Source organism: Parasteatoda tepidariorum, chromosome 7 (genome assembly GCF_982258835.1).
Source record: "Parasteatoda tepidariorum strain Cologne lab strain chromosome 7, Ptep-v5.0, whole genome shotgun sequence".
Taxonomy (NCBI): domain Eukaryota; kingdom Metazoa; phylum Arthropoda; class Arachnida; order Araneae; family Theridiidae; genus Parasteatoda; species Parasteatoda tepidariorum.
This window is the reverse complement of record NC_141761.1, coordinates 64,256,160-64,269,048: the sequence shown is the minus strand read 5'-3', so window position 1 is coordinate 64,269,048 and position 12,889 is coordinate 64,256,160. Positions and strand designations below refer to the sequence as shown.

Here is a 12,889-nt window from a genome sequence, read left to right as displayed (position 1 = left end):
TTTTTGTATAATTTTTAATAATATTCTAGTTTGATTCAATAGTTCATTAAAACAAATGCTCAAACTTATTAATATATAAGAATTTAATTTTGTTAAAGTTGGAATTTAAGTAACTGCAGTGATATTCACTTGATAAATATTTTTATTTTTTAATCATAAATATTTTGTCCTAGCAATTTTCATCAGTTAAAAGCGTTTCTATCATTTTTATACTTATAGGATGTTACTTTTAATTTTTTCCATTTCTTTTAATTTTTACTAACTCTGAATTTTCGAATATGTAATTTCAACTTCACAGCCCTGAGATAAATTTAGATTAGATAGATTGAAATGCACTTGAAATGCCTTATCCTTCATTATTACTTAAAACCAGGTTCAGTTCGCTTTATTTTAGTTTTAAAAATTAATAAATAATTTTTTCACTAACGATTCATTTATCACCTAATATCCAGCTATAGCTGGTCGATACGAATTAAATTCCGCAACCGGCTCGCACTGTCCATACTGCTGACGTAAAATATCCTCAGTGGTAGACAGATCATGGGTTAGAATACCCTTGTCGTTCGACTAACCATGGGAGGATTTCGCGGCTTTTCTCTCCATTTAACGCAAATACTGCTTAATTCCATCAAAAAAGTCCTCCACAAAAGCAAATTTCTCTCACTGCTTGATCCAGGAGTTTTCTTGTCTTCTGGGTTGGGTACAAAATTACAGGGCTATGGAGTTGAACACTGGCAGTCGTAAACCCAAAATATTGGGTCGGCTGATGTACAACGGCTATAAAATAAAATCACCTTATATGTAGACTAACATTTTTTAATTTAATATTTCGCATCATTTGTTTTCAGGGCTACATAGAAGAAGGATTTGGAATTGTTGACTTACCGCTTTTGGTAAGCAATATTGATAAATTTTTGATGCTTTTCAAGATATTTCAAAGAATTACTTGTATTAAAATAATTTCAAAAAATTTTAATTAATTTTTTTTTATAGTTTTGCAAGATACAGTAGGAAATAAAATATTGAGTGTATGTCTCAGTTAATTTTCCAGATATTATGTTTATTTTATGTAAATTTTATTCTAATTTTTGTTGAAGAATTTTTTATAAAAATAAGGAAACATGATGAAAAGTCGTAGGTTTATTTGGTGTCATTATTGTCACTGAATGAACCCCACCTTTTTATCCATTTTCTTTAGATTTGGTATTACATTACTTACATGTTCCATTTTCAATTAATGTTGTTGATCAATTAAAACTATTTATAATCTATATTATTAGATTCATAACTATGAGAGATGATTGTGATATGATTAATACTATTTCAGTAAATCAAAATATCAATGTTTTTTTTATTGTTACAATTTTTTGCCATAAAATGCAAAAAAATCAAGAAAAAGAACATATTTGTATATTTGATAAAAACAATAACCGTTATTCCCAAAACATTCCGTAAACTTTATTTAAAAAACTATGTCATGGTTATTATGTTTAAAATGGGATTTTAAGAAAATCAACCAGGTCAAAAATTAACAAAAATCCAATAGCAGCAGACGGCCTTAGTCTTGGTGGTGAGGGAACTTCTTTCTATAGACATACTGTACTGATCTTCAGGACAAAAGTCTTTTATTTGCTTGGAAGAGGAGTGAGACTTGGTACAATGCTTTATTAAAAGCCGTTTTTAATTTCAATATTTTTTTTAAGTATATCAATTATTAAAAAAACAGAGAGTGGCACTTAACGGAAAGAAATTTTTTGTTTAAAAATACAAACTAAAATATATTTCCTCTCTATATTATAATATTTTTATTTGTTCTTATTGTTTTCTTTACGCTATAGCATTTTGTTGTGCTGCCTGCCCAAAAATTCAATTTGACTTAAAAACTTAAAATTTATGTACTGTAAAAATATTAATGACATATTTCCTTTTAATTAAAAACTAATTTATAACGTTCCTTTAATCCATTTTCCAATAAATAAAAATCCTAATTATAATCTGTAATCTCTTTATTTTTCTACCTTGAATTGAGTGTTGAAATAAAACTATTTTTAGAGATTCCCCTACATCTGCCTAACACATTACCATATAATTCGAAAACCGTTGCATGAATGCTAAATAATTTGATTTTGCTAGGATTTGTTATTATTTCTCGCACTTTTTTTTCAATCAACATATTTAGATACATAAGGCTATATATATATATATATATATATATATATATATATATATATATATATATATATATATATATATATATATATATATATATATATATATATATATATATATATATATATATATATATATATATATATATATATATATATATATATATATATATATATATATATATATATATATATATATATATATATATATATATATATATATATATATATATATATATATATATATATATATATATATATATATATATATATATATATATATATATATAAATGAAAAAAATTTTTATTTAGATGGACATCCATATTTTCAACAAAAAAAATTCTTTATTTCATTAAAGCATATTCTGAACTTTATTGTAATTGCTTGCCTATATAACTTTGGAGTAGAATAACGGACAATTGAAAATAAATCATCAACATCTTCAACAAAAATTCCTTGATAATTACTGAGGTGTATAGAAAAACGTACAAAGGAATAAAAAAATGCAACATTCAATAATTAGTCCGAAAATTATTAATTGTTAAACTTGCAATAAAAAATACCACGTGAGCCGTACTGTTGCGCATTGAAATGCTACTACGGAGTTAAATTTGACTTCCTGATAAAGAAGAACTTGTTTTTTTAATTTAAAGCGAGTTGTTTTTGAACTTTAAATTTGTTTTAAAGTTGTAGCAGTCTTAAGAGTTTCTTATCGTTAATTTTTTCTAAGCTATTTGGTTTTAAATGTTGACTATTTATCTACTGCTGCAGAAGAGTATATTTTTCTCTCTTGAAATCTTTATTTTAAGCTTACGCTTGAGTTGATGTCAAAAGCAAAACAACCAAAAAAATTGCAAACGAAAAACAACAAAAAAAGAAGGTAGAGAGATTATGAGGAGTTGCCAGATATAAATATTAATAATTATTGAATTTAAAAAAAAAATTAATACAAGAAAGATAAAAAGCGTTCGCTATTTAGAATGCTGTATGTCTCATTAACAAATAAAATTTCTTCTTCATTTCTTTGGAGTCCACACAATCTATATTCCATAAGTTTTTTTTTTTTTACGTACACATAATTATTTTTCAAATTCAGGTAATAGCTCATTTTGTTGCGATTAACATACAGACAAAATGTTCTTATATGAAGGTGCAATAATCGTACATTTTGTTAACATTGAACACGATTGTAAAGTGGTGAATGAAAAACAGTTACGATTGTTGGTGAGCTAAGTGAGTAGGAGGATCTTGTTGTGACATCAAAGGAATGAAGAGTGAAGAAATCTTTAAAATTTAACATTTTCAGAAATCGGTATAGCAGAATTTTTCTTTTAGAAAAAAATCTGTGATGTTATTTTTTAAATAGTGGTACCAAGCTTTAGACTCGGTTTTCGATTCCCAAAGATAAACTAATTCACTGTATTCTTCATAATCATCTTATGTTTTTCGGCGGATGACAGGATTTCAAAAAGCTTCTATATCTACTAAGCATGCAAATTTATTGATATAAATGCTAACTGAAATTGTATGGAATATAAAACAAAGATTTTTCGAATTTCTTTTCTCTGAAAATCTTAATTATTCCCGGGCATAATATGCTTTTTTTTTTGTTCTTGGTTACTCTAGGTTTCAGTGAACATACCTCGAAATTTCAGATTAGCAACACCCACTTTTTTTGAGCTTTGTAGGAAATATATTAAATATTCAAATTTTTTAAGCAGGAAATGTTGTTTTTACTAATGCCACTTATCAATAACGGCAAACCTACTTAAAATCAAGCAAATTTTTAAGGCAAGGGTGCGTTTCTCATTTTCTCAGTGGCGCCATCTGTGGACAAGAATATGACTTCTGCCACGCAGTCGCAGTCCGTTTTACATGTAGAATCCATTCATAATCTTCATTCATCCACAGATCGTAGTTTTGACCTGAACTATGGAACGATCAATCTCCAGTTCCGTACCCCCAAGATGTATTGATTTGTTACGCAAACTTGGAGGAAATTGTGACCCCAACAGCTTTAACATGCAACAGTTCAGTCATCATTTAATGCATGGGGATTCTTCGGTTCCCGGGATTTGAACTCACGATCTGACGAACACGAGCCCAACGTCCTACCAACCAAGCTATCCCGGCCCTACAAAAGGAAATACAGTGATGAACAAATTGTATTTTATATATTTTCGACATATCATAAGTTCAACTCTAATCAACGTTTCAATAAATGGTATAATTCATCAAGAATCTAATAAACTGAAAAAGTTAACTTGATTTGCATGCTGGTCCTTGCCTTTTTTTCGCAGTTCTTTTGTCATCGCTCCCCGCCATTTCTAACATATCGCTTTAGATCATAACATCTTCGAGCTCATACTTTTAAATAACATTATTATGTAACAAAATTATTTGTAAAACTCTTTTATGTCAAAAAATGTTTTGTGAAACATCTAACATAATAAATGTTTTAATTCTCCTTTACCAAGTTAAAATTTTTTAATTGAACATATTCAGATATTTAAACTGATAAAAAAAATTATTTTTGTTCAAGGAATTTTATAAAGATAAATTAAAATTTTATAATAAAAGAAATAAAATCGAATCTTTTTACAGACAGGTAGAGGCTTCTGTAAAGTTCTTTTAGCTGATGAGAATGCTCGCATTGACATAGTGCCGGTTGACATTGTGGCTAATATGCATATTGTAGCTGCCTGGAGTGTTGGTACAAAGAGGTATTGGATTTATTTACTAACAAAAACTTAAATTTCTTTAAATATTTATGAACAACTAGTCGTATTAATTCAAATTATAACCAACAATGTGTTTCGATAAAATTAAGGAAATCAAAATTAACGGTAATTGAAATAACATATATAAATTGAAGGGCAAAATTAATGGAAAAACATTACTAATTCATTCAGGTGAAAAGTAAATAACTGCAAATAGTTAGTCACGCCAATAAGGCTTTATTAATTTCGGAAATACTTGAAATAAAAAAATAGTGCGTGGAGTCTCTCAGCGCGGAAGAAGTTAAACTTCGTAACCTGCGACGTTAATTGCAGAAGAATCAGCAGTCGTAGAAGGATGACTGGTTCTATTCAATGACTCTTTTTTCTGCTCCGCTCACTTCCGTGCTCTGTAATAACGGTAATATTGTGCATTTTTCCCTCTTGAACCAGTGGGAGTGCTTGTGGTTGCCTCATCGTCTCGCCATGGAAAATGTATTTGCATTAATAATGTATGTGAATGCGTCATAATGTAATTTCAGAAGAGAAAACCTTTCAATCAATTGATATTCACAAGAGACGTACCTTGACATAACCTTAAATCCGTCGTAATGTCCGTGGGATTGTTTTCACTCATTTTTTACAGTTGTTATCCACTAAATTTGAAAATAAAATATACTATCCTATTAAATTATATGTGTATCAAATCAAACTAAAAAATTGTTTATTCGCGATCGCAACGAACTATAGGGGGCGTTGTTGTATGAGACGCATACCTGCGATTTCTATATGAACCGTCAAATCAGCTTTCCTCTCCTTAATTTTTTTACTTAATTATTAAATTTGTTTCAGTTTTAAATGTAAATTAAACCTTAATTACATGTTCTATGAAACTTAGGAAAGAATATGTAGGTGAGTTTTTAAATCTGGACGTAATTCGTGAAAGAATATAAAATACCAGGACCGGAGGTTGTTGATGGAATCAGCAAATCGAGATTGTTGCAAGCAGTCTGACTGATGCATTGCCTTGTTTTGTTCGTTTGATTTTGGCAACTTTTTATTTTTAATTTTATAGAAAATATATCAGTAGAAGTATTCTTTTTCTTTTTCGTCAAAGTTTCTCTTACGTTATAATCTTCATTAAAATATTTCTTTTTCTCAAAATGATCTGTTTATTTACAATTGTAATTTAATTTCAACAAGTTAACAGCACGACGCTCTGTGTAAATAAATATTAGAAATTCGGATCTAAGAAGATAGGCAGCACAATAATCGCCGCTATGGAAGAATACAAATTGAAGAAGTTGAACGGCGAAAATTATCATGCATGGGCAATACGTGCCCGTGCACTGATGGTGCAGAAGAAATGCTGGGAGGCAGTTGAGCCTGGCTATTGACTTGCTGAAATGTCCGAAAATGAGAGAAAGAAAAATGATGAAGCATTAACTCTAATGTTCTTGATTGTAGAAGATACGTTTTTGGATGATATTGGCGACTGCGCCAAAGCGAGGGACGCATGGATTGTATTGAAAGATATGCATAATAAATTTGGCTTACTGCATGTTTTGCAATTAATGAAGGACTTTTTTAACATTAACTTGAAGCCTGGGGAAACAATTCTATCATATTTGACCAGATAGATTGAAATACACCGAAAACTGTCGAGTGGTGGTTACGCTTTCACCGACAGAGAAGTTGCCCTCGTCATGTTAATAGGTCTGCCAAAATCATACGAAAGCTTAATCCTGAATTTAGAAAAGGATGAAGATAACTTGACAACAACCATTGTGAAGTCTAGACTATTAGTTGAAGAAAAAAGAATATATAGAAATGTGCCAAATGTTGAAGAGCAAGAAGAACGTGCACTTCACACAAGAAACTATAATAAAAAAAGACCAATGCAGACAAACACTGTGAAGAAATGGACAACAAAAAGAAACAGCGAAACAGCTGCAAATTCGAAGAAAACTGTCAGGTGTTTTAGCTGTAAAGAATGGGATCACATCTCCAAAAATTGTGAAGAAGCACAACAAAGAAATCAAAGCAATGCCAAGACTGCTATAGATTTAAAAATGAGCTGGGCCTTATTAACAAACAAATTTAAAGCTGAAGACTCAACAATCTGGATTCTAGACAGTGGTGCTACAGAGCACATGACGTCAGACCGAAAGAAATTCAAATCGCTAACTGATTACACCTAAGTAGTAGAAGTGGCGAATTCTGAAAAAATTCAAGTTACCGGAACAGGAAACATCACTATTTCAGTTCAAAAAGATTCTACCAACAGCAACATTAGTCTTGCAAATGTATTGTATGTACCAGACTTGGGCGGACATTTACTGTCGATTGGCAGGATTGCAGAAAAAGGTTTTAAGATTGAATTTGCCCATGGTAAAGCAAAGATATTGGCAGAAACTGGTGAAATTGTTTTGAGAGCTATAAGACAGGGAAGACTATATATTATAGAAGAAGATTGTCCTGCAGCGTACATTTCAACGATCCAGACGAATGGATTCTGGCATCGCAGGCTAGGACACCCTTCCCCAGGCACTTTGAGAAACATAATAACCACCAAAAGTAAACAGGAATCCAATCTTGAAACAAACAAGCCATGCTCTGTGTGCATTCAAGGAAAGATGAAGCGCAAGAAGTTTCCAAAAATCTCAAACTCACGAGCTAATGAAACGTTAGAAATTGTGCACTCTGATGTAGTAGGAAAGATTTCACCGCCGTCAATGGGAGGCTCAAATTACTTTGTTGTGTTCACCGATGATTTTTCTCGTTACTCTACAGTGTATCCAAACAAAACTAAAGATGAAGTCATAATGAAGTTTGATGAATGGCTGAAAATTTTCACAGCAAAAAGATAAAAATTTTAAGAAGTGATAATGGAGGTGAGTTTAAGTCACAAAACTTTGACAATTATCTTATTAAACATGGAATTCAAAGGCAGCTAACTGTGCCGGAATCCCCTCAACAAAATGGAATTTCAGAAAGGATGAACCAGACTTTGATCAACATTACCAGATGCCTTCTCATAGAATCAGGAGCATAGCCAGAATTCTGGGCTGAAGCTGTGTGCACAGCATCTTATCTCCAAAATAGACGCCCATCTACTGCAATTGGAAGACGTACGCCAGAAAAGTTATGGTCAGGTAAAGAAACGAACTTGGATCACTTGAAAGTTTTTGGATGTCGGGCCTGGAGAAATACACGCTCATTTCAAAGGCGGAACAAATTTGACCCAAAGGCTATAGAATGTATCCATATTGGGTACCCAAGTGGTATCAAAGGATATAAACTCTGGGATCCAAAAAGAAAAAAGTTTTTTATCAGCAGAGATGTGCTCTTTGAAGAAGATGTGTTCCCTTTCAAATTGACCAAAGAAGAACCCTATGAAGATAAGATTTCCTTATTTATTGAAAATGAAGACACACACAATATGAACTCAAGTGATGAAAAATCAATTAAACATCCAAATTTTGAACTACATGAAATATCGCCAGAAGAAATAGATCAGCATCCAGACACAAACGCCATCATCCAAGATGAATCCCAAAATAATGTTTGTGGAGATCAGACTTACCAACAAGTTGAAATGACAGAGGAGTCCAACCAACTAGAACATGATCAAGAAGATCCAAATAATCAAGTCTGTCGAAGTGATTCTGCCAGAAGAGGCACAAGAGCTATTAAAACCCCTGCACACTTGCAAGATTATGTACTTTACAAGGCAAAAGAAGCATGTTCTGCAAATGCAAAGCAATTCCATTGGGACCCTGTAACATTGGAAGAGGCTCTAACATCACAAGAAGCAAATTTGTGGCAAAAGGCCATAGATGAAGAAATTAAAAACTTTCGTTGTGCACAAACGTGGGAGCTTGTTAGCAAACCACCAAATGTCAAGCTTATCAGTTCTAGATGGATATTTCGGAAAAAGAAAGCTGAGACAGGAGATTGTGATAAATTTAAAGCTGGACTGGTAGCTAAAGGTAACATATCAAGTTCCTGGAATTGACTTTCAAGAAACACTCTCTCCCGTAAAAAAATTAAAATCTATCAGGATCTTATTGGCACTAACTGTGGAATGTGAAATGGATATTCATCAAATGGTAATAACTGCTGCTTACCTGAATGGTACTTTAAAAGAAGACATTTACATGCAACAGCCTGAAGGAGCCATAGTGCCAGGCAAAGAACATCTTGTCTGCCACCTTAAAAGAAGCCTATATGGATTGAAACAATCTGGAAGAGAGTGGAATACGTGTTTCGACACCTTTTTGAGAGATTATGGATTAACACGTTCTAAAAGTGATCCATGCATTTACTATCATCCAAATAAAACACTTTACCTTGGCATATATGTTGATGATATGCTTATTGTTGGAAATTCAGAAGCCATAGACATGTTTAAACTTAAGGTTAAACAAAAGTTTAGAGCAAGGAATCTTGGAGAAGTAGGTGAAATTTTATCGATGAAAGTGAAAAGGTATGCTGATGGATACTTAACCTTAGACCAAACATCCTATGTAGAAGAAGTATTGAAGACCTTTGATGCAATCTTACTCATAGGAGCATCAACTCCCTTAGACCCTGTGTTAAACACTATAAGTTAACCGATGCTGAGTGGAAGGAAACTAAAGAAACATCGAACAAAATTCCATACAGGCAGGCAATAGGCAGTTTACTGTATCTTGCCTGTGGTACTCGCCCTGACATTGCTTATAGTTCAACTTATATGAGCCAGTTTAACGAAAGACCTTCTGAAAACCTTTGGCGAAGTGTCAAACACTTATTCAGGTATCTTAAACAAACAAAACATTAGAAACTTTGTTTGACATATAGAAAAACTCGAAAGAAGCTAGAAGTATTTTCCGATGGGAGAATCCTTTCTGGCCCAAAGTCCCTCGCTCAAAATTCCCCCCCCCCCTCACTTTACAATCACAGGTTTGGAGTTGACGCTAATCCATCGCATTATCTTTCTTTCCATAGCGGTTGATAGACATGATGCGTTTATCTCTGATTGGCGCCATTTCGATTCGTTGATATTTATTATTTGCAAAATGTTATGATTTTATAAAACAAGAAGAATGAAATTCGGAATTTTTAAAGACTGCATTCTTTTCTGAGCGATTAATTTTAAAAATTTATTTATTGCAATTCGTTTAAAAATTTATTTATTGTTTTCGTTAATATTTAATATTTACAAAATGTTATGATTTTACAAAACAAGAATAAAATTCAGAATTTTTAATGACTGCTTTCTTTTCTAATTTAAGTCTACTAATTTTTCAACTTAAAAAAGCTTTGCTGTGGATAAATTTGAATGAATCAAACCAGGTAAAATTTTTTACATTTGTCATTCCCTCACGTCGTTTTTTAGAGTAAAATAAAATACAACTTCATTGAGAAAGTGGATAATTATATGTTGCTTTCTTGCATGAATATAATTGTATGTGATTGATTTCCGAAATGAATTAGGCCTAACTGTTATTTTTAAATTTTATTAAATTTGTCATTCCCTCACTAGTGTATAAAGTGAGGGAATGATGCTGAAGTGAGAGAATGATGCTGAAGTGAGGGAATGATTCAAGATGAGTTTATTATTAAATTTTTTTCTGTTCAATCGTGCCAGCCAATTTTATTTCCCAAACCTGTAAAAGATATTAAAAATATAAAACTAAATTATAATAAATATTAGATATACTTAGTATGTTATCATTTTCAATCTTGAGGTAGCTGTAACTTAGAGGAAAACATGTATTAAAATAAAATATCATTCCCTCACTTTTTAAACAGTGAAATTAATTAATTTATTTAAATATTAAGTATAATTTATAGGATATATACTTTTTTTTATAATGCCATTACATATTTCTATTAATATAAAAAGTTTCAGAGCTTTTTATTCACTTTACTTTTTTGGGATTTTATGAACTGAAAAATGACAGTTTTCGTGAGAATGCCCCATATATATATATAGCAATTTTTGGTATTTATTTTAATTTTTCGTTACTATTTTATTTGTCGTTAATGAATGTTTCAAAAATTCAGATTGATAAAAGTTAATTCTCGCAAATAAATGTGTGCTTATATGCTAACACCACAGAAAAAAAAACATTCTTAGCTTCTTTCACATTTCTTCCATTTCAATTCAATTTTAGTGACTTTTTTGTATTAATACTTTCAGAACCCAAACAAATACTGAATTACGGCGATACATTCCTTTAAAACGAAGTCCATAAAAAGTTAATTTCAGTAATAACATGAAAAATACCTAGTGCATAACTTAATTTAAAATATTTCTAATATACTAGTATGCAACTTCTTTTGAGAGAATTGGCGAGTTTCTAGACTTCAAGAATTTTAGCATACTTCGAAGGTACTAAAATACGCCAATGCCAATCTCACTACGTGCTCTTGCGCGCCGAAGCCTATCAATTAAAATAGGGGGGGGGGGCTGTCTTGAGTAGTACAATAGTTATCTTTTGGGTCAGAGAGGATATCCCCTTTTCCGATGCAGACTGGGCAGCAGATTGCATTGACAGAAAATAATTCAGTGGTTATGTGGTCATTCTTGGGGGTGCTGCGGTGTCTTGGTCCAGTAAAAAACAATATTGCACTGTATTGTCTTCCGCAGAATCTGAATACCTGGCGATGGCCCATGCCACCAAAGAAGTATTGTGGATAAAGAGTTTACTGTTTGAGCTCGATAAAGAAATGTTTGTACCACCTCCAGTACTAATAAATGTTGATAACCAGGCAGCTATGTTCATAGCTAAAAATCAAACTACGTCTGATCAGAGTAAACACATAGATCTTAGGTATCATTTCATACGGCACAATGTAGATCAAAGAATTGTCGACTTTCAATATATTAATTCACGAGATAATGTAGCTGACCTCTTAACAAAAAACATTTCGAAGAAAGTACTCAATAGTTTGAGGACTCAGTTAGGTTTTATAGAATAACTGTGATATATGTATTATGTATATCACAGTAAGCAGTCTGACGGATGCATTGCCTTGTTTTGTTCGTTTGATTTTGGCAACTTTTTATTTTTAATTTTATAGAAAATATATCAATAGAAGTGTTCTTTTTTTTTTCGTCTAAGTTTGTCTTATGTTATAATCTTCATTAAAATATTTCTTTTTCTCAAAATGATTTGTTTATTTACAATTGTAACTTAATTTCAACAATTCGAAATGCGTGTGAACGAAAATGGATATAGTATTTAATTCCAATTTTTTCCTTTTGTGAGTATTTTTTTATTTTTTAATGAATAAACTAGTCCAAATAAATTCGTTACATGATATCGTCTATTGTCATAAATCACTTGATAAATTAGTCTTTTTTAGTAAAATTTTTAAAATTCAACAGTTGTTTTAAGAGCTTGCCACAGTTGCAATACACTTATAATAGTGGTTTTAGAAAACAAGAATAATCGCACCCCTCTGCCTTAACAGGCATATGGAAGAGAGAGTGCTTTTAGATTTACATTGTAGGAATGTTGAGGTTTAAAATTCACTTTATCGTTTAGAATTCTGAATTTAAATACATCGCCTCAAAAATTACATCTGTAACAAACCAAGCCATCCGGACCCTAAATATCGGGATATTTCCCTGTAATGATTTTTTATTTTATAACCGTCGTTAAACAGCCGACAGAACTTTTGGGTTTACGACTACTAATGTTCAAATCCGTAGCCTTGTAATTTTGAACCCTATCTAGAAGACAAGGGAACTCTTGGATCAAATAATGGGATAAATTTTACCTTCGAGGAGGACTTTTTGAGGGAACTAACCAGCATTTGACTTTCATAGAGAGGAAAACCACAAGAACCTCCCATGGTTTGCCTGGTTGCAAAGGGATTCTAACCTATGACTTCTACCACTGAGGATATTTTACGTGAGCAATGTTTTCGGTGGAAGCCGGATGCGCGCTCTGTAATGATTATGCTTATAGTGTTTAAGTAAGTAAGCACGCAATTTTCTGCTTAGT

At 31.6% G+C, this 12,889-nt stretch overlaps 1 protein-coding gene across 2 annotated transcripts in view; it reads left to right on the top strand.

Moving 5' to 3' along the window:
• The window catches only part of LOC107451261 (fatty acyl-CoA reductase 1), a 69,180-nt gene that overhangs the window by 48,426 nt on the left and 7,865 nt on the right, over window positions 1-12,889 (top strand). For both annotated transcript variants that reach the window (XM_087167948.1, XM_087167947.1), the window contains exons 7-8: window positions 849-893; window positions 4,774-4,892. In XM_087167948.1, coding sequence (XP_087024074.1) covers window positions 849-893; window positions 4,774-4,892 — 164 coding nt within the window. The remainder of the gene's footprint in view (window positions 1-848; window positions 894-4,773; window positions 4,893-12,889) is intronic.